This window comes from Cebidichthys violaceus, unplaced genomic scaffold (assembly GCF_023349555.1).
Source record: "Cebidichthys violaceus isolate CVI_PGR_0920_01 unplaced genomic scaffold, fCebVio1.0.p SCAF_34, whole genome shotgun sequence".
In the NCBI taxonomy this organism is placed as follows: Eukaryota; Metazoa; Chordata; class Actinopteri; order Perciformes; family Stichaeidae; genus Cebidichthys; species Cebidichthys violaceus.
In genome coordinates, this window is record NW_027176528.1 from 2685912 (window position 1) to 2706645 (window position 20734).

The window sequence follows — 20734 nt, forward strand, 5'->3', positions numbered from 1 at the left end:
CAACAATGAGTGTCGTCCATCAGTGACTGTAACACAAGAATAAAACTGCCCTTCTGACACAATTAAGCGATGGACTCCTACATCCCATTCACTACTCAACTTGCTACTCCAGGCTGCGACTGACAGTAGACATGGACTCTCATTTGTTCATGAAAGTATTGATACTGATTTGGGGACAATGACATGACTGGATAGTCATATTATATTTACCGTTTGTCAAAGGTACGCAATGTTATTGACTTTGAATCTTGCTAGCATCACGTAAGCTTTATACTAGCGTTACGCTAATCAAGATTTTGTGAAGATATTGATTATGGGACAATGACATGGCTGGATAGTTAGCTGGTCTTGTTAAACATAGTGTCAAATTATATTTACCGTCAACCGTACGCAATCTCATTGACTTTAAATCTTGCTAGCATAACGTTAGCTTTCTTATGAGAAGGTAATGATAGTTTCAGGTATTAGCAAACCCTCAGGGTTATCGAGAAAAGTGAATGGCCAGTGGAGAAATTTGTTACAACATTTTTCTTTTCTTTGGCAAGTGACCAAGGTTGCAAGATAATGGCCTTTGAGATGTCCATTATAAGGAATTAATAGCTTCCACAAAGTCCATTAATTCCTGATAATGGACACCTAGTCGAACATTATCCCTTACATAATCAATGTTACCAAATGATGCCAAACCATAATGTCAGGGCCATTTGGTTTTAATCAGGGTTAATATGGGGTTTGAGCAGATTTGTTTATGACAGCAGATGCTGACAGCTGCTAGGCCCATCTCAAAAAATCAAGATACATACCATGTGAAAAAAATTATTCAGCAACCTTTGATATGGTTTAGTGCTTCCAAATCAATATAAATATTCCACTGGCAGTCTTATACATTCTGTTATCCATTGTTCCACGTGTCTGTCCAATATAATACTAGCACATGCATGCTTACAAACAGGCAAACTTGTCAGCTGGCTGCAGGTATTATCACCTCGTCTTACCTCAATTAGATTGCTCTTGGCATCGTCACAGCCTGTTTTCACCTCTGCATACTTGGCTTGTAGCTGTCAAAAAACATAAATACTTGTTAATGATAGCTATGACAGCTTCCCTGATCACTTCATTTTAAAGGTGTCTTACCAGCTAAGTGAATGCTGAATGCATATAATATAGAAGTACTGCATGTGTTTACTACTCTATGAGAGGTCCTCTGCCTTATGTTCTACATGTAAATGCTGTACTTAATGAAATACATAAATTGTACATGTTGGTTTCTGCGATGCCACCGACAAATTCCTGTGTAGATTTTACACTTCGGGATAACAGTGGCTGCGGTTGTAATGAGATGTTAACACATTGGAGTAAGCAGCTTGGTGTGCCTGGAGTATACATTGAATCACAGCTGACCTCCTCCAGTTGTTTAGTCTTCTGCTGGATCTGTTTGTTGAGTGAGGCCACTGCCCTGCGGTGCTGCTGCAGTGGGCCATAGCGCTCTGAACGCTCCTCTGACGACAGCTCCGACTGCTGCAGGGACATATGGGAGATGCAGTACAGTAAGTTGCAACAAGAAAATGCTAACAGAAAAGAACGGTAGCATAAAAGGTTTTTATTCAAGCAACTATAAGCTGCTTGAATGGGTGTGTGTGGTGTTTTGTAAATGCATCTACAAATGTCTGGAGTATAAACCAATACACTTTTGATTTATTCCTCTCCATGTTTCACGTCACCAAAAATGCACAGACTTAAGAAAAAAAAAGTAGCTTGTTTTTCATTGTGATTTTAATAGCTCAGTTTAGTTGAGATCCGGGCATTGAAATTCTTCCTTTCTCTAGGATCAGAATAACCTATATTTTATTATCATGGTTTGAATCATGAAAAACACAGAGGTTGCCTAAACATTTAGAAAATGCTGTATCATAATATGCAGAAGGCCCCAGTTTATAAGCATATATCCTGCTCAAGTGTCCTCGAGCAAGACATCAGTTCTCTAGTCTGTCGCGTCAAAATAGATTTATATAAAATGATACACAAATACATATTCACAGAAAAATGTTGCAGTGGTGGCGACTATCGCTCAAAGACTTTGCTACATTTAAGACAAAAATACACTCATCAACATCGGAAAAGAAAGGAATGGATTAAGTGCAGCAGATCTTGACACGATTAGCATCCACAAAATCTTCCAACCACTCAGCTAGACTGGCCTAATCAAACGCCATCGAAAATGGTGTGACCGACCCAGGATGAGAGGAAGAACCGGGATAAAAGCTAAGCAGCTAGGACTTAAGGTTAGCTAATGTCCAGTTGCATGGTCCAAAAGTACCATGCCACAAATTTTTTTTTAATGAATCTCTTTCCTTATGTAATCAGTATTAGCAGTAGACAATTGAATTCCTTTGGCTCCTTTAAACTAAAATGACTGTGCTGGCCTGACTATAAGAATTCAGGAAATTATGTTTGAAAAAGTGGGGGTTGTCTTTTACTTGAGGACAAGACAATTACTTTTTATCACAATTATTTATCATATTTTATTGTAAAGTCATATCCCCAAAACAGATGCTGGGGGATCAGCTTATAATAAGAGTTAGAGTACGGTGCCTCATCATTAGACCTGATTATTGCTCACCTTCTCAGCGTACTCAGAGACGATCTGTTTGATCTCCTCAGAGTGCAGTCCCACTATCTGACCCACTGCACTCGCTGTCAGCTTCCCCTGCACAAAGAGAAAAGAGAACCAGAATTCATTCTACAATTCACATGCACGTTTTAGCCATTTCCTTGTTCCGTTTACAGTGAATGCAGTGGTATAAAAAATATTAAATTACCAGATCACTAAAAAGAGCTCAGAATAATTAATAGTGTTGTAGGTAGGATCAGCTTTGTGAAATTTGAGCCCAGATAAGCAGGAGAGTAATGTGGTGATCCAATTCTAAACAGTGCAAAGATGAAAAGAAAAACAGACTTTTGTCTACCTCTTCATTTGCCATGGCAGCCATGCTGGTCATCAGTGTTTTGATTCGCATCTAAGAGAAAAAAAACAACCTCAGTTGCATCACTTTTAAGGAAGGAAGTTCAAGGCTCAAGTTTATCAGCATAATCTCATACAACAGTGATTCAAGGTGCTTCACTGAGGGATGAAATAGTAGAAAATAAGTACATAAATACACACACACTAAAGAAAAAACACATCTTAGGACATTTTCTAGTACAAAGCTTTAGGAGCAGTAGGCTGCTATGAAGCACCAGGGAGCAGCTTCACTGTTCAGTTCGGCATCTCACTCAGTGACACTTTGACTTGTGGACAGGATCGAACGGCCAACATTGTGGTTAAAGGAAAACCCGCTCTACCTCCTGAGCTTCATGATAAGTAACTACTTGTTCTTATGATTATTAATCACTATTTACACATTATTTTCTTTATAACTTCTCATTAGTTGAAAATATTCCCATATTGTCTCTAGCCTAGTTTCTTTAATGTATATCACATTTATGTTTTGCAAGCCAAGAAGACACTTCATTTTTGACTGCAATAAATTCATAATTAATTCAAATTGTAATTTCCCTGCTTGTATGTGTACTCTACTTTATTTAATGCTACCTGTATTCAATATAAGTGGATTTTCACCTTCTATGTATAATGAACTTATCGTAATGTATAAAGCGCTCACCTCCTCCACTGCCTGCAAGTGGTCTTCCTCTGACAGCTCTGCCATCCCAGGGGGCGCTGCCTGAGAGCCACTGGCCAGCGAAGCCTTCCTCTCACCCACCTAGAGGAGGGAGACAGGAAAGGCTGGTGGAACTTCTACTCAAGCAGTTCCTGTGTTAAAGAGCACTCCACTGAGTCTGCATTGCACTCCTATAACATTGTCACGCATGATGCATAGTTTAAAAAAAAAAAGAAGTGTCAAGATCAATGTAGCACACATTCTTCTTCCTTGTCAAACCTTGGCGTCTACATTACCCACAATGCAACTTGAACACTGACAGTTTTGTTCAGAGGTTTAGAAGAGATGAGCAACAGGCCTTGAGGTTAAGAGGGTGTCCTTCAAAACTGTTCTGAAATATTACCCTGCCAATCACTATAAGCACAACTTTAAAAAGAAAAAACATATTTTTCTGTGATGAATATTCAAATATTCTTTCAACTGCTTTGGCATTGTTCTCACACAAAAACAAAATCTGGCTAAAATCTCATTGATTAGATCTCTAAAGACTTCACATTATATGGGTAAAGGTGGTATTTAGTTTCTTCAAAAACTTAACAAAAGTAGACATATATTTTATAACACATTTGATAATGATGTTGGCAAAATGTGTTCATTAATATAAACATAACCATAAAAAACATTTTGTTGTTTTCCTGAAGGATACTGAGCAACATGTGAATCTACTTTCTATTTCAACTACCAAAAAGGCCACCAGGATCACTTCATTTATCCACATCATTATTAAATATCTATAACATTTAGGTCTAGTGGGATATACCCCTGGCTCTTTTGTTATTGTTCTATCTATATACTATCCCCTGTATACTGAACACATATGTTCTTTTATTTAATTAAAAAAGGGGGAAAAGCTACAGAAGTCTGGTAAGCTCACTTCTTTCTAACTCTACAGGCAGTCAGAGACGATATGCCATCAGTGTTAGTTGGATCAACACAAATGTATAATTGTGTGTCATCTGCATAGCTATGGGAATTTGTATTGAACTTCTTGATGATGTAACCTAATCGTTAGCGCTAGGGAGAGACTCTGTACTATCTGTGGAGGAGCCGTTCACTGCAATTACTCTGAGCAGCATGCATGGGAATGAATTACATTATAATCTCTACTGCTGATTAAGTTCTAGGCTGTCCAAGACATTGAGAAGTTTTGTAGTTTTGGTCTCAGATACATTATTTACATGGATATTAATATGATCATTTATAATTATCCTCTCTCAGTTAGTGATAATGAGTGACATAAGCTCTGAAAACTATGAAAGAAAACCTGTCAATACTGTCAGTATGAGTACCACCTGCTCCGCCTTTAAAGTAAATGCAGTGTACTCATATGTGGAGAAATCAACACAACTTACCAAAGCGCAACTGAATTTGTTTGAGAAAATAGTGCAAAAGTTTGTTTTATACTGTGATCTCAGACTAATAATTGCAATGATTGTATATGAGAGCACCTGGGCTCAAAGGGGAACTAGTGACTCTATGATTGGATGGGATGATGACAGCGGTGCTTGGAAAAAGTCTGCTTGCAATTGGGGACCAGAATTGACCGAGCCTGATTGGTTGTGTGGATCAGGTTAAAGCGACTGATGTCTCGGCCAAGTGGAGAATGCGACTCGCCAAAGTTAAGCCAGTGAAGGAGTCTACTAAAATCTCATTTTCAAATTTCAGAAGTCTGGTTGGAATTGTCATTACAAGCAACATGGATGACAACATTCCCAGTGCAGGGGTGTTTCGCCAAAAGGCTGGGGATCTTGTCCAGCATGTATGTGTCTGCTAATCTTCTCCTGACATGCCTCACTACTGAACCCCCAGTAACAATGGTGGTGGGAGTGGACAGAAGAAGGAGCATACAGCAGTGCATCTTACTGTTTAGGTATAAGTGATAAATGGGAAATAAAATACTCTATGCAAAACTCTCCAAGCAATAAAATAACTGTTCCATTGTAAAAGACAAATCCTTGACCAGCCTACCTCGCCTTGTTTGGACTGTTTGCTGAATCCATAACGCCTAGAGAGACAGAAAAGAAAGGTGTGAAACTTTAAAAAGGGAGTACATTACTGCCAGTACACCATGCCACACCACAACATCAACACATCGAGTGGCAGTAATCCAGCATGAGGAGGAACAGCCCCCTCAGGACTGTCTGATTAAATAAATAAATAAATTATACAAAAGTACAAACAGCACCACAGTTTGCATCCATCATGCCTAAAACACAGTATGGGAACTGCTTGCACTCTGACACGTTCAATCACAGAACACAGTGCTGTGAGTAGAAGCTTGCAGAAAAAGAAAGCTTCACACGTTCATACAGTACTTACAGGAGGAAATGTGACATTCTAATACAGAGGTGGGGATGGATGAATGAAAAAAAACAATGTCAGACAGATAAGACAGTGGACAACAGATGTGTGGATAATCGACTACAACAGCCCATGACTGGGGTTCAGGTAAAAGGTCAACAAGAAAGGCACAGAGAGAATGTTGGCTTCTAGGAAGGAAAAGGAATATGTTGTAGAACTGTGTTTCTCATAAAACTTCAGCTTTGAGCAAAAGTTAATTTTTCATGCTAAATTCTTATTTTTGTTGGGTTGGTTTGCCAAAATTACAAAATAATACATTTTCTAGAGCTGCAACTAACAGTTATTTTCATTATCAATTAATATGAGAGTTATTTTGGTGTGTGTCAGGTTGGTAGCATGCTGAGACCAAATTTCAAAGTGTATTATGGTGATAAAACACCGGATGTTTATTTGGTTATGCAATTATAGTGTGTGGTCCAAGGCATACATAATGGATTGTGTTTACTTTCAGGACACATGGAAACGCACATAAATGACAGTGATGCCTTCTCGAAGATTGTAATTAAATACATGTCTGGAGAGTCACCTGTCACCCTATGAGGTAACACAATGGTGATTGAGCCTATGGCCTACTCATTTAACTATTGCCATATTCATATATTTTCAGAACTGGGTGTCTTTGGCAACATTCCCAGTGAAAATGCTGCATCAAATTAACGCTAACTCAACATTTCCTGCTGCTGCAGCTTCACATTAAATGCAACTGGTGAGGTAACCAACTACTTTCACTGTTAAATCAACCAGAACTGAACTCTTAAGGATTGCCACTTCAAAGCCGAAACAAACAAACACACACAAAAAAATCGTACCTGCCATATTCCAGCAGAGTGGAGTGAACCCTGGACTCCTCATCCAGCAGCTCCCCTGCATCCCTCTGCCTCCTGTACTTCCTCTGGGGTTTGTACACTTCCTGTACAACAGTGTTCATTCGGAGCAAAGGAAGTTATACACAGTATTAAAAAAAAAAGGATTCGTAGGAAAGCTTCTCAGAGTTGGCTTGTACTTACTGTTTTAAAAATGCAGAATAAAAAGTAATCTTAATCATTTCTGGGTCATAATTTACTTTGTCATTCAAGTAGTTACATAACTAATTCAGTTTATGTGATGCCTGATGGTGTAGCAACTCACCAATACATCCAGAACTGTCCTAACAGCCTTGTCTTTCCTCTGGAGAAACTCTTCATCCTAGACCACAGGGTTTCACAGCACAACACCAGCGCTTACTCAGAGGACACTTCATTTATGTGATAGCCTAACACGTTTTAGTTTGCATGCTAAACCACCAAGCAAGGTTGGAAATTACTACCACACACCTGCAAAATACTGTGAAATGACCGTTAAGGTTAATGCATTTCTTCAAATCTGATTTCTGACTCGTTTACTCAGCTGTGTTTTTCTGCTGTATTATACCTTATGATATTTAAGCTCATTTCCACAAGGAGAAGATAAACATGGTTGAAAAGTAAGGAATGATGATGAAAATACATCAAAAAATAAATCAAATTACGACACAGTAAGTCACAATCTTTACTTTCTTACTGTCTCACAATGGTTTTACTATTTTGGCATTTTGACTCAAATTTTCTACAAATTTCATCATTCTGACATAATTTCCCTTGACTACTTTATTTTTTTGTTATTCCTGGCAAAAAGACCTCAAAACTTTGAGGTGTTCAGACCAGTTAAAACACATTCTATGAATATATAGACTTGAACTTACCATGCTTAGATTATTAAGCCTGTGCTGGTGTCAGATAAAAGTCATAAGCAGATGGGATATTTAATGTTCTGTGATTTTGGTTATTACCTGAGCATATTTTCTGTATTATTACATAACTGATAAAAACAGGGATTTCTCACATCATCTGGATGTCACGCCACTACCCACTACAACAAGTTCTGGCTCTGTGACTGACTGGTACTGTGTAGTTACCTCTGGTAGGCTGTGGGTCTTCTGGAACTGAGAAATGGAGTAGGCTCTCACATAGTCGCCCATCTCTTCCCTGGTCTCTATGGCTCGCTTCACCAGCCACTGACAGGAGACACAACACACAGCTGTTCAGATACAAGAATAAACTAGAAGATTGCGATTAATCGTATGATATTCTGCGATTAATCGTATTGTTATGCGCAAAATTCAATAATGAACGCGATAAATTAATTGTCAGTGTTAATTAATTAATGCGTTAACGAGATAATAACGCAAATTATCAAATTCCTTGTATGTGTGACGTACTTGGCAATAAACGGTTCTGATTCTGATTACTAAATATTCTAAGCAAATTTGATGCCGAATATTAATATATGAAGAGTCTGTGTCTCAGTTCAGGTTGAACTTTGTCACCTGTATCACTGGAAAAATGTGGATAAAATCCAGCCCTTGGATTTGATGGGGCTCGAGGCGATGAGGACACTTCATTTTCGGTAGCACAGAGACTATTTTCTCCGTCAGAGCTCTGCAAAGAGAAAGAAGCACTCATCACTTAATACATATTTTCTCTGCAACGACTCTAATTACATCATGCTTTTAAAAAAAACAAAACAAGATTGATTACAAAGATTATGTAAATAAAATCAAGGTTGTGAAAAGAATTTCCTTTAAACCCTATTTTGGCCATTGGACTCAGAATAAACGGAGCTTTCATGAGATTGATGTTGAATTTGCTTTTTGTTATTTAATTTTTGTTTTACCTGTATGCAAAATAATCCAAACTTTTTAAAGGATACAAAGAGTAAAATTAAAAAAGTCACAAGCTGTTCAAAAATAGTCTTTGTCTTAAATATAACTTTTAGTCAGACTTGTTAAAGACACTTAATTTTACCTGTTGCATAAAGCTTTAAAAAGTGTTTAAGTTAACAACAGTGGAATGTAACTAAGCATACTTACTGAAGTACTGCACTTAAGTAGGCTACAATTTTGAAGTACATGTCATTTAGTACTTGTATTTTCTGCTAATATATACTTCTACTTCATTACATCTCAGAGGTAAATATTGCACTTTTTACTCCACTACATTTATCTGACAGTTATTATTACCATACAGATTCAGGTTATTAATTAAAAATTAAATACTGTAAACTAATAAATGATTATGTATTTTAATAGAGTCAACTCAGCAGTATAAAAAGTAATCAAATTGAGCTCCACCTTTACCAGCGGCAAGATTAAAGTGATGAACAAATAAATGAATCGGTTTAATGGATAAACACTTGAAAAAATTAGCTAAATGACCTTATAACCGATTGTTGCCATGGCAGCAAGTCTCTCAAGCTTAGCCAGGGGGAGAGGTGGCTAACTTTCCGACCTCATATTAAGTCAGATTTAACAGGCAGGCTTAATTAGACAGTCTAACCTGATAATCTAAGACCAGTCTGAGGCTCAGACTGGTCTTCAACTAAGTTTACACAACTGCCCTGCTCATCACATTTCTTTAACAACTAAATAAACTAACAAAAGATGTATACACTGGACCTGTCCTAGATAAAATAAAACCCAGTAAAACAAAAGGAGAAAAATACAGTAGCCTGATAAATGATCCCTAACATCCAAAAAGAAAAAAGGGCTAACTGCTAAATCATCTGACCCCTGCACAGTTGGATATATAGCCAGTTTTGGTTGTCATGTAAGTTGGATGTCTAGATTGACTACAGATCGCTACACACATTAGTTGGTTAGTAGACGTGGGTTTTACCTGAAGTCCAGTTGTAAGAACTTGGTTCCAAATTTCTGACAATATCATAACTTTTTGCGTCAGCCTCTCTTTGGTTGCTGAAGCTGTAAACCACCCACTATTGGACATGACCCTGTCTCACTCTGTTTTGGATCGATGACCAAATACTTCACCACACTTGCCTGCAACCTGTCAGTGTTCATCTGGGACAGCTCAAAATCTCAGCCAGCTGAAAAAAAACACCTACATTTTCTGGCCTATGGTTGAGTTTTCTTGGAAAAGTAGATCCACATCGATGTCGAAGTTACACGTGGTGATGCACCAGGTCATACCACCTACCACCTGAGGAGGAGACAAGGAGGAAACACGCCGAGTGAGGGTATCTGTGGCACTCTCTTCACTGTGTCAAGCTTTCTGGGCTCATTCATTCATTCATTCATTCATTCATTCATTCATTCATTCATAGGTATTCACAGTTCAGCAAAACTTGTATCTTTATCAACTGGACAAGCAAAAGTGTCTAGTGATGCCCCATTTTCGCAAGAATAGGGGAATTGTCCTATGATATAGGAGCAGCACGGACCTTATCAAACGGGGACAGTCCTTTAATCCGTGCTCTGAAGTACCCAGCAGCCAGCAGCAGCTCCAGGATCTCTGCCAGTTTGACGCTCTGCTCTTCATCCTCTCGGGTTTCCACCTGAAAGACAAACACACAGCGCTAGTTTAGGAACTGGGACAGTAACAAGTAACTAGTAACTGGGACAGCTAACTTTAGTGTGCGAGTACAGAGCCAAATAGTGTCTGACGGAATGAAGCGGCCTGGCCTGTTCTTTTCTTGAAACGTTTAAATTGAACGTTGCTATTGAGACCTTTAAACGGTTAAATTACATTCAAATTCACCCGTTATAGGCTGTTACGACCGTCAACTCCACCATATTAGCTAACGTGAACCAGTTATTTGTTGGCATACAACGATATACGCAGGTTTTACAGTAAAAGCTTGCGTTGCTTCATTGAACATTTGATTCAAATGCACTGTACCTGAATAAGGTTTCCGTCTTGGTCATACTGGGCTCCGATTTTAGACCCAGTTCTCACTCTGTGGAAAACAGACGTAGCCGCCGCCATGATGAACTGCAGTGTTGATCATGACGGATCACATGACCGGAACACATGACGTTCAAATACTCTGTTTTGATGCCTAATTTTACGTGCAACTACACACTACACAATGATACATTATAACTAGTATTATCTTATTTGAGACCATGGTCTGTGTTTTAAACGAGTGACAGTGTCTTTAGGAACACAAACGTGTTGACAACACAACATGCACGCGCACTTTCAGCCAGCAGAGGGAGCACCGAAATAAAAGAAAGTCAGCTCCAACCCATTGTCACCCACAGTTAATAATATTATATAATAGGTATAATCGTTGACTCTACCCATACATGATTTTCAGTATGGGTAGAGTCAACGATGTCCTGAACACATACATCAATTATTATCTGGAATTATTAAAAAAAATCTAATCTTATAGCACCTCAAATGTTGTGATATTAGCATTTTTGTCCTGAACATATATGCAGTAGTCATTGTGTGGAATTATTGAGAAAAACATTTTTATAGCACCGTAACAATTTCAGAAATTTGCTATTTGAAGGTATAAATTCAATTCAGAGTTTTTACTTAGTAAAATATCTTAATTGACTGTCAGTCAGGTATTGTTCATTTTAATATCTTTCCAGCAACCCTCAAATCAAAGGATAAAGACACTTCACGCACAATTTAGGTGTATTTTCCCTTTAACTCACGAGATACACGTAACATATTTTATACTTAATATGAATATAATTAATTTAATCTTATTTCCATATATGCAATACAGTTTGTTGGCATCTTATTCTGAAAACAGAATGTTCGTCTGAAAACCAGATGTTGTCTTACGTTAATCTTTCCGCTAACTTTGCAAAGTCCTTCGCTCGCTCCCGATCTGTGCCGTTTGAATGCGTTTTCCGTGAATTTCAGCATATAGGTACGCTACAACTTAAGTGTCTGCTGAGTTGACCACGGAGATCGGAGTGTCTGCTACTTTGACCGCAGTTGGTCACAACAGTTCCCTCTATGTTATTGGAAAGCATAACAATGGAAAGTTATTAGATAGTTATATAAGAATATTTAGAGGCAACAAGACTAATGAATAGAATTTGAGAAAAATGTAATTTATTATTTGTTTTGTTATTTATTTTATTTATATGTTTCTTTGTTTGTTTCTTTGTTTTTCGTATTAAAGCATTATTATCCTTAGTCCACACTCCAGGTTAGTGGGTGGCGGTAATGCACCCGAAAGCTGTTTGACAACCGCCATAAGAAGAAGAAGAAGAAGAAGAAACAGGAAGGGAAAACAGCTATTTTGCGACAGTGCTGCTCACATTGCAGCGACTGATTTACGACAACGGCTCCGTTCACGGCTCACGTGTGTACAGTCCATTCCATACCGTCGTGTGTACTTCAACATGGCTAAAGTTTCGAAGAAGAAAGAGATTAAAACGGTTCTCAAGAAGAGCTCCGAGGTATTAGATAAGCTCGCAGCGGTGAGGCCAGATGTGGTCTACTATGACGACGACGAGGAGGATTTAAATAAGGCCGATGAAATCATCACCAGTGAAGAGGAGGAGGACGGCGAGGATGAACGAAAACGGCAAAAGCTGCTGGAAGCCATCGGCGCTCTCGGTAGTAAGAGGAAGACAAAGTTTGGAGAGAGATCCGAGGCGTCCGTCCAGATGTCTGAGTTTACCGTCAAGGCGGACGGGGAGGGCGACAAAATCGACCTGTCGGACCTCATCGGGACCATGGAAAAAACCTCCGCTGTCCCAGCAAAGACCAAAAAGCAGCTGAAGAACCTGCAGCGGAGGAACAATACTATTGAATGCCCTCTAAGCAAGCAGGAGACTGAGAGGATCCAGAGAGATGTAGCATTTCAGAAGGCAGCCACAGAGGTGACCCGGTGGAAAAGCATCATCAAACAGAACCAGAGGGCCGAGCAGCTGGTCTTCCCCCTGAACCAGGAACCTACAGGCCCTAAACCCATGGAGAGGGTGGTGAGTGGCTGGAAGGCGCAAACCCCGCTGGAGCAGGAGATCTTCGCTGTCCTGTCCGCCAACAAGCAGCCCATCAACGACCCCATCTTGACCCCGGCCGAGGAGGCTTCAATGCGGGCGATGAGCCTGGAGGAGGCCAAGATCCGACGCGCAGAGCTGCAGAAAGCCCGGGCCCTGCAGTCCTACTACGAGGCCAAGGCCCGGAGAGAGAGAAAGATTAAGAGTAAGAAATACCACAAAGTGCAGAACAAGGCAAAGCGTAAAGATTTCCTGAAGCAGTTTGATGAGATGGTGCAGACGGACCCTGCCGCTGCCTTAGAGGAGTTGAATAAGATTGAGCTGGCCAGGATGCAGGAGAGGATGTCGCTGAAGCACCAGAACAGTGGCAAGTGGGCCAAGTCGAAGGCGATCATGGCCAAATACGATGATGGGGCTCGCAAAGCCATGCAACAGCAACTGGAGGTAAACAAAGAGCTGACCCAGAAGCCTGTGACCTCACTGAATAACGAGGAAGAGGAGGAGAAGGATGCAGGCGATGCAGAGGAGCTGCTTGATCTTGTAATTGATGCAGAGCAAGGACTGGATTCTTTAAATCCCTGGATGAGAGGGAAGCTCTCTGAAGAGCCCACAGAAAAAGAGAAAAGTGACACTGTGGATCTCACAGCAGAGGGTTCTGGAAATACAGTGGAAGAAGATGGGGATGAGGATGAAGTCGAGGAAACAGAAGAGGAAGCGCTCCTCAGAGAGTTTGACAGCAGGAGGAAACTGCGTCAGGCTCAGGAGGCTGAAGCAGCACCTTTAATATCTGTGGATGATGATGATGAGGAGGATAACGCTGCTGCAGCAGAGGACCCAGATGCATCAGACAAAGAGGAGGAGGAGCTCACAGAGTTCACAAGTCTTTTTCGAGGAATAGCAGACAGCCGTCAGGAGGCTGAAGCAGAGAAAGCTGAGGCAACTGCAGACGCTTCAGCTCAGCTGGAGGAAGATCTGATCAGGATCAAGACTCTGGAGGACATGGAGCTCCTCTGTCAGGAGACGGCAACCAGTGGAAAAGCAGATTCTCTGCCCCAGCAGCCCCCAGACACCGAAAACCTGCCTTCTGCAACTCAAAAGGCAGGCAAGAACAGAAAAAGAAAGAGAGGGATTGAGCTGAATGAAGTTCTCACCAAAGGGACAAAAGTCATTCAAGTCCCACTCACTCCAACCATGGAGGACACCGAGGACTCTGATGAAAAGCTGGACCAGAGGGGGCTCATTAAAGAGGCCTTTGCTGGAGACGACGTCATCTCAGACTTCCTTAAGGACAAGAGGAAGCAGGAGGACGCAGGGAAGCCTAAGGTGGTGGACCTGACACTGCCTGGGTGGGGTGAGTGGGGCGGAACGAACCTCAAGCCGTCCCGCAGCAAACGCAGGAGGTTCAAGATCAAGACGGCACCGCCTCCACCCAGGAAAGATCGACATCTGCCCAGTGTCATCATGTCGGAGAAGAGAAACGGCTCCATCAGCCTCCACCAGGTGAGCTCGCTGCCCTTCCCCTTCGAGAACCATGCACAGTTCGAGAGCACCATCCGCTCTCCGCTGGGACGCACCTGGAACACCGAGCGGACTGTTAAAAAGATCAGCAAGCCCAAGGTGGTCACCCAGCTGGGCGCCATCATCGAGCCCATGGCCCGGGAGGAGCTGATGAAGGACAAGAAGCAGGTGTCCACTGGGAATAAAAGTGTAGTGGACTCATGGAACAGAAAACATTAACTGTTACGACTGTGCATGCTCACTGCTTAAAAGTAAATCAAAAAGGACCGCAGCAGGTTGTGAGTCACTGCTCAGCCACTCTGTAGACGCTCAGTTCTTTGATGCTGATCAGTTTACCGTCTATGTTGTGAGATCATTTCAGCATTTAAAAAGCTGAAGTTATGTATTTGACAGTGCTTTTCTGGAGCCTTTCATATTTTATATTTGAGAGATGTTTAATCAAATATATGAAGTGAACTATGTCGTGAAGAATATTTGAAATAAATTCTATCTTTGGAGTTTAAGATATGGTTACAGGTTTGTAAGTTGAATTATTAACAGCTATTCCATATTTTCCCACTGATTATGCATTTGACTGTGTAGCTGTGTTAGTGGTTACAAACACCACAGCCATCCTGTTTCTGTCATATGCTGCATTGTATAGTGTCTGAAAGTGGTGCAGTACATTTAAAGCTAGAACAGCAGCTGCTTCCCTGTGTTTTTGTTCAGCACATGCTGAGCATAGGTTCTCATGTCCTTAATGTTCCCAGTGGGTCATGTACAATACTCCATTACAAGTTTAATGTTCTTCATTCGCATTGTTCTTTAACTGAAAGTATGGCAGTATTAACAGCAAAATGTCCCAAAAGTATCAAAAACGACCCATTATGCAGGAGGGCTAATTTAAATGCATATTACTATAAGTCTATATTTTTTATTTTTGCGTCATGCATTTATGTCTTCACAGCGTTTTCAGGCTGGTAGAAGTGCTAATTTCACCTACTTTATTTAATGGGTTGTTAAATGTACAGTATAAATATGTATTGTATCTTTATTATTAGTTGGAAGAAAAGTTTGGACTGATCCGAAAACATTACAGTAAGTTAAGTTTGGGAGAAAACATGTCTATTCCCATTATTTTCTTAAAGCCAGAATATCTGGTCTGTTTACTCATTTGCTAATCAGTTACGGATTTAAATCATTTTATTTGCCAAATTGATTTGAACTTATTTTAAGTTCTTTTATGGCTGCTGGTTTTTTAGACACATTAAAAACTTGGAAAATGGAATTATAGACAAATTTATACTCCTGAAAGTATGGTATCAAGAAAGTATTTCAGTGTCATAAAACATAAAAAAAAATTTCAAACGATACCCAGCTGTATTAATAATGTAGAACTGTAGCAAATTTCATAAATCTAATTAATAGTCGATCAAAAGAATTTATTCGCAACTATTTTGATAGTTGATTGATCAATTTGTAATTTTTCAAGCAATATTGTATGACTATACTACAGTACTTTTCTTTATAGGGTAGTAAAATACAAATCTTTGGGACTGTTAATTGGACAAAACAAGACCCAACTCAAGTTGAGAGTTAAATTGTGATTTTATTTTATATCTGACATTAGACCAAACAATTAGTCAATTGAGAAAATAATGATCAGGTTAGTGGTTATATTATCAAAATAAATCCTCAATTCCAACACCAATAATAACAATAATTCTGTTGTAAGGGGGAATATCAGCAGCATTTGCTGTACTGTTGCCCAACTATTACATTCACATAGGAAAACGTTATATGTTAAATGACAGGCTCAAAAGCAAAAATTAACTTTGAGGCTTTTCAAAAATGTCTTCGGGGATGCTGGGTTGAAACCTATTTGAATGATGTTAACTGCCAGGGCTCACTGAGCAGCAGGTCTGCAGATATGGTCACACTTCATTCAGCACCGTCTGTAAGCTCCCACTGCCCGCCTGAAAGTGGGAGGGGGTCATAGTTATGAGTCGCACAGCATCCAGCAACAGCATTTTACAAGTTTGTGCTTGACTTCCTCTTCCTCTCTTTCTCTGTTTGATTTTCAATACATTTGTAAGGCCATGCAGCAGTGTCTAAAAGAAAAGCCATTACAGTTGGGTTAAACCTTCACACATGGGTGAGAGTGCATGCTTTGGCACCTGACATCTCTGTATTTCACGTGATAGACACTCTATTAAAGCGGGGGATCCCGTAATGGACTATGCATCAGTTCAGGTAATGGTTGTCAGCTTGAGTGCCCGAGAGGCAGTGGAGAATTCCATTAGAAACCTTATAGTTACTAAATCAGTCATTCTCCATCTTCCTCTCTATCGAACCACCTCTTTGGGGCAATTACTACAGCTTCATACAGCTTTCAACAATGAAAAGAGACCTAGTCCTTGGACTTACTCCTGCCCGCTGGACTGCAACGAGATCAGACAGTGATTCTCACTCAAATATATGAAGGCTGCTGTGGCTGTAAATCAGAGAGCTGGGGGTATGAATGGCCTACAACCCCCATGATGGAACATGTTTTTCTCCATAATGCCCATTTGTGAGATCTGCTTAAATATTTGCTCTAGGATGAAGGAGCGTTTATGCCTCCCATATTGGTTGGCTGCAAAGGTATGAAGACGCAGTGCTGACTTCTGTTCCCGGATCAGTTTTTACAGTGTGTTGTTGATATAAGATGTGACTGAAGACACAGGTTATCTCACTGTATTTATCATCATGCATGGTAATTCCAAACTGATTGCCGAACATTAGAGTGAAGTAAAATACCCATGACAGTCACTTTCTCCGACACACAGCAGTAGATGTTCAAAGCTGCAGCCACTGCTGATTCACTACAGTCCGATTGGCTCAGAGGTCTGTGCGTGAAACAATGTGATAGAGGACCCTTACCCATTTCCCCCTGTGATTCAAGGCCCAACTCCATTCCCACCCTGACAGGTGTGAGATTAACTTAGTTAGGTGCAAAGGCACTCATGCACACCAAATTAAATTAATGGAACAAATTTCCCTCCTAATTAAGATGAAAATACGTGTCAGTTGTAACCTTGCTGAGCACTAATTATATACAAATGATTTATCATCTGTTTCGTCCTGAATAGCAATGGGCTCACCTCTCCGATAGCCCTGGCTGACTGTTAAGAGATGGCCCCTGATTAACAGTGACAGGTTGTGCTGCGGAGAAGCTGCACGTCGCTGGCCAGCCAATCGCAGCCAGCCTGAGCTCTGACTCTCCTCCCTTCCATTAACCTACATTGAGTGTGCAGCTGAGCATCACTGTGCCTTGGCTCTCCTTCTTGTTTCTCTCCTCAGAATGAAAATAAAGTACATTCAAAGAGGAAAGGTGGGGGGAGTTGGTGTGACTGATGCAGTCTGATGGAGCAGGGGGGATGAGAGTGGTAAAACCTGAACCAGGGATGAATCCTACGAGATGTGCCATTCGTACTGAGACTGGATTAGCATGTGCATCTTTAACAGGCTCTCCACCTCAAATAACAAATTGAATAATGCAGAATACAGTTAAGCTCATACATCTACATTTTATGCCTGGCAGCAGATAATTGCTTCTAGGTGCTCTCGAACAAAAACGAGCTTGTATCACCCAGGTACCAGCCTGAAACCAGCAGGTGGTGCAATAGGTTAAGCCTGCCAAAAGCCACTGTATAAATTCCTGTGAGCTAAAATATCAAAATAAGCAGGGCTTCATTATACAATTACAGCCTAACTGGGATATTCCATCTTATTTCCTCCTGCCTTGCAAGTACAGATATATTTCAATGGGCGGAAGCTCTGATTAGCATTAGAATCAGAGTCCCTTGTGATGCAAAGGACACACCAGCCAATCTGTAATCATTGTTCCGCAGGCTTGCTCACAGGGGATATAGCCCGCTTTGTCATTATCATTCAATATGCCACACACTTGGTGGCATAGCTTCTGTGGTGCTGCCAGTAACGGGGCATTTGCATTTTCCTCCTCATAGTTCCATGAAATTGTGCAGACAATCATGCACCACAAATGACTCCTCTCTGTTTCCACTGCCTGAAGATGAGAGATGCCGTTCCTCCCTGACTGCTGCTAAAGACAGAGAAAAGATCCCTCTTTCTATGTTTCATTTCCTCCTCGTGTGATTCTCCTTCTGCAATTGTCTGTGTGTGTCCTCAAAATGTCATTATGTACAGGTGTCAGCTGCAGCCATTAGGGATCATTTGACTTTCTATTGTAATTTGGGGCTATTTAGCCGACACCTTGTTGCAAATTGTTACCACAATTTGCTTGTTGGATGTTGTTGTGTTAAATGTCAGTATGGCTGCACAGGGGACGTACCAGTGTTCTCCAGCTTATTTCTCTCTCTTGTTTTTAGCTGAGTCTGTCTGTCTGGAAACCTGGCTATTCCCCTGCTGCTGGAGACACACATTCAGAGCATGTCAAGCACAGAGAGGGGATGTCAAACACTCATTGTAAGAGCGGCCTCCACCTTCCTGCTGCCTGCCCTGTGGGTGTAGGTTATTGTAACATGCACAAATGAAATAAAATGATCAATGTATGTATGAAATGTATATGTGTGAATTTCACATACAAACAAAGGATTTCACATTTTTGTATGTCATTGTGACCCTGACTCTAATCTTTCTCAGGATTAGTCATTGATATTTACATATTTATGAATAAAGATTTAGTTTAAAGGCCCCATATTGCAGAGTGCTCAGGTCATCCCTAACATGTGACATATTCACTGGAATACCAGAGTAGCAGCCATTTTCTTTTGTTGCTCCCACGCCCTCTTCCCATTTTACCCCCTGCCTGTAGCGAGAGAGAATTGGGGGTCGAGGTATGAGAGGCTTGGCAAACAGCTTCTCACATCATAGCTGTCTGGGGATTGGCACATGAGGCAGCGAAGGAGGGGGTTAGAGGTTAATTATAGACAACAGAGAGGTCACAGGGCCTATTATTTTGGAGCCGGGACCTGCAACGGTCCAATGGGAATGACATTTATGACGAGGGTCCGGCCCCACCCCTCCATCACCATACACACCCACAACCCACCCTGCGCACGCCATCACTCACATTTATACTGAAGGAGCCGACAGTGGGACTCAGTGGTCTGATAATGAAAAGGCCCTTAGCATTTGGCACAGGCAGGATGATGAATTGAATCCCTGGCTGTTCTCTGGCTGCGTCAGGGGGCCTCAAGGTAGCCCTTGACAACTAATCGAAAGCCCCCAATCCCTCCTCTTTCCTACCAGACTTCCTTTATCACTCTAATTATTAGGGTTAAGTGAGTCTCCCATGGGACTGTGAGTATTACAGTGAAAAGAACCTGCAGAGTCATTTTATTAGAAACAAAATCAATGGCAAAAGCATAAATTAATTTATATGGCTGCCTGAATCCGATGATAGTGAGTTGTATGTTCAAATTGTCCTCCCTGAAGGTTTGTTGAGACAATTTTTGTTCCAAATGAAAATGGCTTTTTAAGATATAGTGAAATAAAAGGCTGTGCAAAATGCTTATTAATATAGTGTTGCCAATATTTTATTTATAAGAACAAATCCCATGTGCAGAGTCAAACCAACAATGAATATATCAACTAAAGAGTATTGTGTGTGTATCAAAGCCTGATACATCGTCTTCCTTTGTGTCTTAGAGCTCCATTGTTGTTATCAAAAACACATCAATGAGCCATACTGTTGCACTGGATGACATGTTCCTTCATGAACACACACACTGTAGTTTATTTTGACTCAATCCCACATACACTGGTGCTTTAAATACTCAGTAAAGCAACACATTCAATTTAACTTCAATTAAATGTATTTGTACAGCCCAAAATCACACATTTTCCTCGGGGGGTTTTACTCTGAAAAGCATACAACATCCTCTATCCTTGGACTCTTGCTTCGGAAAAGGAAAAACTCCCCCCACAAAAAAAACTTTAATGGGGAAAAAAAGAAGTAAAGATCTGGAAGAGCAACAGAAGAGGGATCCCTCTCCCAGGATGGACAATAGATGTCACCCACAGGTCCACCCACCAAAGAAATTTTGGACCAGTCACCAACCAAACTTTGTAAAAAAAATGTTGAGTGTCACAAAACCCCACTAAAATGAAACTGTTTGATTATATCTCTGTAAATTGTTGCCAGGTGTGTAACACTACAATCTAAATGTGTTTATTTTCAGCAGCTTATTTTGAACTTTTTCTACTCGGGGTTTTGAAATCTGTAGCATGAAAACTACAGTCAACCATGATAAGTTAACTCTGGGCTATGGTATGATGAGAAATCATGGTCTGTTTATATTCAAACTATTGTGCTGCCAGATGTAATCCCTAAAACCCCATC

At 40.6% G+C, this 20734-nt stretch overlaps 2 protein-coding genes across 4 annotated transcripts in view; one reads left to right on the top strand and one right to left on the bottom strand.

The window, feature by feature from the left end:
* The window catches only part of ccdc93 (coiled-coil domain containing 93), a 28534-nt gene extending 16730 nt beyond the window's left edge, over positions 1-11804 (bottom strand). Inside the window, exons 1-14 of one of the 3 annotated variants that reach the window (XM_068725228.1) lie at positions 11699-11804; positions 10335-10448; positions 9999-10093; positions 8425-8536; positions 8014-8112; positions 7209-7265; positions 6890-6990; positions 6039-6056; positions 5688-5724; positions 3663-3761; positions 2967-3017; positions 2621-2707; positions 1402-1518; positions 996-1058 (exon numbers count right to left, since the gene is read on the bottom strand). In XM_068725228.1, coding sequence (XP_068581329.1) covers positions 996-1058; positions 1402-1518; positions 2621-2707; positions 2967-3017; positions 3663-3761; positions 5688-5724; positions 6039-6056; positions 6890-6990; positions 7209-7265; positions 8014-8112; positions 8425-8536; positions 9999-10093; positions 10335-10448; positions 11699-11782 — 1134 coding nt within the window. In that variant the 5' untranslated portion in view covers positions 11783-11804. Of the gene's footprint in view, positions 1-995; positions 1059-1401; positions 1519-2620; positions 2708-2966; positions 3018-3662; positions 3762-5687; positions 5725-6038; positions 6057-6889; positions 6991-7208; positions 7266-8013; positions 8113-8424; positions 8537-9998; positions 10094-10334; positions 10449-10792; positions 10899-11698 lie in introns of those variants that run through there. The other 2 variants (XM_068725226.1, XM_068725229.1) reach the window with 2 other exon arrangements.
* A 422-nt stretch (positions 11805-12226) lies between these two features.
* On the top strand, positions 12227-14901 carry si:dkey-251i10.3 (uncharacterized protein LOC553498 homolog). Its single transcript, XM_068725237.1, has one exon. The coding sequence runs from the start codon at positions 12268-12270 to the stop codon at positions 14605-14607; it is 2340 nt and encodes a 779-aa protein (XP_068581338.1). The 5' UTR covers positions 12227-12267; the 3' UTR covers positions 14608-14901.
* Positions 14902-20734: the final 5833 nt, after the last annotated feature.